The sequence below is a fragment of the Leuciscus leuciscus genome (genome assembly GCF_965113295.1).
Source record: "Leuciscus leuciscus genome assembly, chromosome: 24".
NCBI lineage: Eukaryota > Metazoa > Chordata > Actinopteri > Cypriniformes > Leuciscidae > Leuciscus > Leuciscus leuciscus.
Window position 1 is genome coordinate 32,271,853 of NC_138723.1, and position 5,000 is coordinate 32,276,852.

The 5,000-nt window shown below is 44.6% G+C and overlaps 1 protein-coding gene across 2 annotated transcripts in view; it reads left to right on the forward strand.

Annotated features, from left to right (window-relative positions):
* The first annotated feature begins 2,631 nt into the window (after positions 1–2,631).
* Positions 2,632–5,000, forward strand: part of erg (ETS transcription factor ERG) — a 10,249-nt gene continuing 7,880 nt past the window's right edge. The window contains exon 1 of one of the 2 annotated variants that reach the window (XM_082158706.1): positions 2,632–3,241. In XM_082158706.1, the coding sequence (XP_082014832.1) occupies positions 3,160–3,241 (82 nt within the window). In that variant the 5' untranslated portion in view covers positions 2,632–3,159. The remainder of the gene's footprint in view (positions 3,242–5,000) is intronic. The other variant, XM_082158705.1, reaches the window with a different exon arrangement.

Genomic DNA, 5,000 nt, shown 5'->3' on the forward strand with positions numbered 1-5,000 from the left:
TCGGGTTTAAGCCGTCAGACGAGCAGCAGCAAACTATATACAGAGTGTGTGGGGTAACAGTTCGGTAAGTTAACACACGACTAGCAGCTAATCCGTTCTACCACCTCAAATTCAAAACGAAACATGATATCACTGAATACCAAAGACGCGCGCGCGCCAGTATCGTGCGCACAGACAGCACGCCAGAATACAGTTATCTTTCGTGCTTGAACTTACAATAACACACACAATTATGCCAAAATGTCCGTTTTGTCGAGTATCTTCATAACATAAGAGCTGTCTTATGATGAACGTCAAGAGTTGTGAAAGAATGAGGCGCGTGCGAGAGCCGCGTCTCCGTCAGCTGGTCTTAAAGAGACAGCAGCCAATAAAGCTTTCTGTCAGTAAAGTTAATCAAAGAACAAAAAGAACAGAGAAAATGACTCACTGCTGTTGACTAAAGTTTTTTTTTTTTTTTTTTTGCTATAATAAGGATTAGTCTATATTTAATTTATAATTTATGCAGTGCAGTTTGACAATTTCGGTATGTCCTAGGTCTACCTGTTTGACAGGCACAGGTAAATATGACATTTATTTTTAACTCTTGTATTATTGAGACAAATAACAATATTGAATTTATTTTAATTTGAAAACACAGTGCATTTAGTTGTTGTTTCTAGTTTGAGTTGAGAAATGGGCTACAAATTTCAGCATTATCACTAATCTGTGTGTGCATTTTACTTGAGAAATAAGCAAGTTAACTCATGAAACCATTTGTTTACTATATCGCAATCGCATATCGCAATATTGACCTCAATAATCACAATATGACATTTTCCCCAAATCGTGCAGCCATACTTTTCAGAAAAATGTATTTCGTATCATTGTCTTGTGAACTAGTCATTCAGCTTTTGATCAATAGTGATTGGCATGTTAAATCCCACACCTGGTGTGTGTTCCTTTGGAGGGTGTGGTTGTCAGGTAGGGGAGGGGGCCCATGAGCTTCAGTGCCCAGGGGCCCCTGGGGGTACTAATCCAGCCTTGCTTAGTGGTGTAGCACATCATCTCGATTTTAAGAATCGTTGTTGTGTTTCTTTTTAACTGAAAAGACATCAGTTAGACAATATTCTAATTTTAAATTTGGGGTTTCATAAGCTCCAAGCCATAATAAACATTAGACCTACTTAAGTCTCTGCAGCTAGTGTACTTAAATTTTATTTATCTGCAAAATGATGTTGTGTACTTACAGTTTTGCACAATATATGTTCTCAAAACTACATACACCCTTTAAAAACAAAAACATTTAGCAGTTGTTTAGCATGGGTCTGTGTATTCTGTTCTGAAATGGTTTTATTATAATATACTGTAAATCGTTATCGCAAGAGGCTGCAATGTATATCACAATATAGATTTTAGGCCATATCGCCCATCCCTAATTGATAGCCTATAGTAGTTGATAATAACATTGGCCTACCTAATGTTGCCTACGGACGGTAACAGTACAGTAGTAACCTTTTACAGTCTATGAGTAGAACAGCTTTCTCAAGCAGTTTATGATGCATTTTGGAAACAGGAGATGAGCCCCTGGTCTAATGCGCCACCTGGCTTGAGAAACCCGTTCTCAAAGACTTACTTTTATAGTCATTATTTGGGTAGCACACATATTCTGAATGCCTTCGGCAGAATTCAAATGAGCCATTTTAATCTAGATTAATCTAGATTAATTTCAAAATTAATCTAGATTAATCTAGATTAAAAAAATTAATCTATGCCCACCTCTAATTTTTATATTTCTTTCATTTATTCATTTTTACAGAAGTTGTAGCATATTCCTTTTGTAAAGCTACAGAACTTGTTTGACTCATCAATGTTTTGTAAGTTTGAGCCATGTGTTTATTAAGGTCTGAAATAAAACTAGATGAGAACTTAAATATTCCCAGCACTTTCTGTGATGTATTATATCATAGGAAGTAATAAGAAATGACTCTTTACATTAAGGTAGTAGCCCAAGGTTTTTTTTTCTCCATTAGGTCACCTGATGGAGTTTTAGGACACCATTAGGTCACTTGATGGAGTTTTTCGGTTCCTTGCCACTGTTGCCTTTGGCTTGCTCAGTTGGGGATATTTTGGGGATATTTAATTTAATTTTAACAATCAATAAATTCCTTTTGAAACAAACTTTGTTGTATTATTTTAATTTAATACAGTGAAGCTGCTTTGATACAATCTGTATTGTGAAAAGCGCTATACAAATATACTTGACTTGACTTGACTAGTGAGAACAGGGTGTTGGGGGAATCACTTTTTTCCCTCTTTTTCATCAAACCGCAGTTTTTGCAAGTTCCCGCAATTTTTGCAATCATTTCATCGCATAAAATTGCATAAATATCCCGCATATTCGATCGCATTTTTTAAGAAAATGTGCCACATAATCAAGGATTTTTGCCCGCAACAATCACAAAAAAACTCCGCATTTTTCTGGAAGGACTGTCTTAACTGTCAAAAGGTCAGGAAAATTGTAATTCTCAGTTCATGACCCCATTTAAATATGAGGGCAGAACTATTCTATTTCAATTGAATGTTGAAGTGAATCAGATCAACTGAATCAGAGTGTGTCAGTGGCTGGAGTGTGTGTGTGTGTGTGTGTGTGTGTGTGTGTGTGTGTGTGTGTGTGTGTGTGTGTGTGTGTGTGTGTGTGTGTGTGTGTGTGTGTGTGTGTGTGTGTGATTGACCTGTGCTCCTGTGTGTGACAGATCACAGTCTGTGGTCAGCGGATCACGTGTGTCAGTGGCTGGAGTGTGTGTGTGTGTGTGTGTGTGTGTGTGTGTGTGTGTGTGTGTGTGTGTGTGATTGACCTGTGCTCCTGTGTGTGACAGATCACAGTCTGTGGTCAGCGGATCACGTGTGTCAGTGGCTGGAGTGTGTGTGTGTGTGTGTGTGATTGACCTGTGCTCCTGTGTGTGACAGATCCCAGTCTGTGGTCAGCGGATCACGTGTGTCAGTGGCTGGAGTGTGTGTGTGTGTGTGTGTGATTGACCTGTGCTCCTGTGTGTGACAGATCCCAGTCTGTGGTCAGCGGATCACGTGTGTCAGTGGCTGGAGTGGGCCGTGAAGGAGTTCGGACTGCCAGAGGTGGACGTGTCTCTGTTCCACAGCGTCGATGGGAAGCAGCTCTGCAAGATGAGCAAAGACGACGTCCAGCGACTGACCAGCAGCTACACAGCCGAGATCCTGCTGTCTCACCTGCACTACCTCAGAGAGAGTGAGTGTCTCTCGCCTGTCTCTCTCTCTCTGTGTGTGTGTGTGTGTGTGTGTGTGTGTGTGTGTGTGTATGTGTCTGACCGGCAGCTACACGGCCGAGATCCTGCTATTTCACCTGCACTACCTCAGAGAGAGTGAGTGTCTCTCGCCCGTCTGTCTCTCTCTCTCTCTCTCTCTCTCTCTCTCTCTCTCTCTCTCTCTGTGTGCATGCATCAGCTGCTCATCATGACGCTTCATAAGCTCTTCATTACTGACCTCTGACCTCATTCACTCTGCTTACCTCTGACCTCATTCACTCCACTGACCTCTGACCTCACTTTCACACGACTCATTAACATGCATTAATACATCAGATTTTACCTGTGTGAATCTCATCACACCCTTCCAGGTCATCTTTCCCCCCGAAAGTCAGAAAATGTATATATTATCATTTAAATTTTAAGTAAAATTTAGATTTTTAAAACATACAATTTTAAACTGAATTATATTTTAAATAAAGTCTAAAGAAATGTTGGTTACACTTTCTATGAAGACCATGCTTATAATGAATTATAGCCTCATTTATACTTATTTATGTAAGGCATAATGTACATCCAGCCGGTTGTTATCTCAGAATAAACCCTACAGGGTGATCAGGATCAGGTCTTGCATCTGTTACAGTATGGGTGGTCTCTATGGGATGAGACTGGAAGGGTGGTCTTGACGGAACGAGACTCTGGAAGGGTGGTCTCCACGGGAGAAGGCTCTGGAAGGGTGGTCTCCACGGGAGGAGACTCTGGTAGGGCGGTCTCCGCGGGAGGAGACTCTGGAAGGGCGGTCTCGACGGAACGAGACTCTGGAAGGGTGGTCTCTACGGGACGAGACTGGAAGGGTGGTCTCGACGGAACGAGACTCTGGAAGGGTGGTCTCTACGGGACGAGACTGGAAGGGTGGTCTCGACGGGACGAGGCTCTGGAAGGGTGGTCTCTACGGGACGAGGCTCTGGAAGGGTGGTCTCGACGGGACGAGACTCTGGAAGGGTGGTCTCCACGGGAGGAGGCTCTGGAAGGGTGGTCTCTACGGGACGAGACTGGAAGGCTGGTCTCCACGGGACGAGACTCTGGAAGGGTGGTCTCGACGGGACGAGACTCTGGAAGGGTGGTCTCCACGGGACGAGACTGGAAGGGTGGTCTCGACGGAACGAGACTCTGGAAGGGTGGTCTCGACGGGACAAGACTCTGGAAGGGTGGTCTCCACGGGAGGAGGCTCTGGAAGGGTGGTCTCGACGGAACGAGACTCTGGAATGGTGGTCTCCATGGGAGAAGGCTCTGGAAGGGTGGTCTCGATGGAACGAGACTCTGGAAGGGCGGTCTCGATGGAATGAGGCTCTGGAAGGGTGGTCTCCACGGGAGGAGACTATGGAAGGGTGGTCTCCACGGGAGGAGACTCTGGAAGGGCGGTCTCGACGGAACGAGACTCTGGAAGGGTTGTCTCGACAGGATGAGACTCTAGAAGGGTGGTCTCGACGGAACGAGACTCTGGAAGGGTTGTCTCGACAGGAGGAGACTCTGGAAGGGTGGTCTCGATGGAACGAGACTCTGGAAGGGCGGTCTCGACGGAACGAGACTCTGGAAGGGTGGTCTCGACAGGAGGAGACTCTGGAAGGGTGGTCTCGATGGAACGAGACTCTGGAAGGGCGGTCTCGACGGAACGAGACTCTGGAAGGGTGGTCTCGACGGGAGGAGACTCTGGAAGGGTGGTCTCAACGGGACGAGACTCTG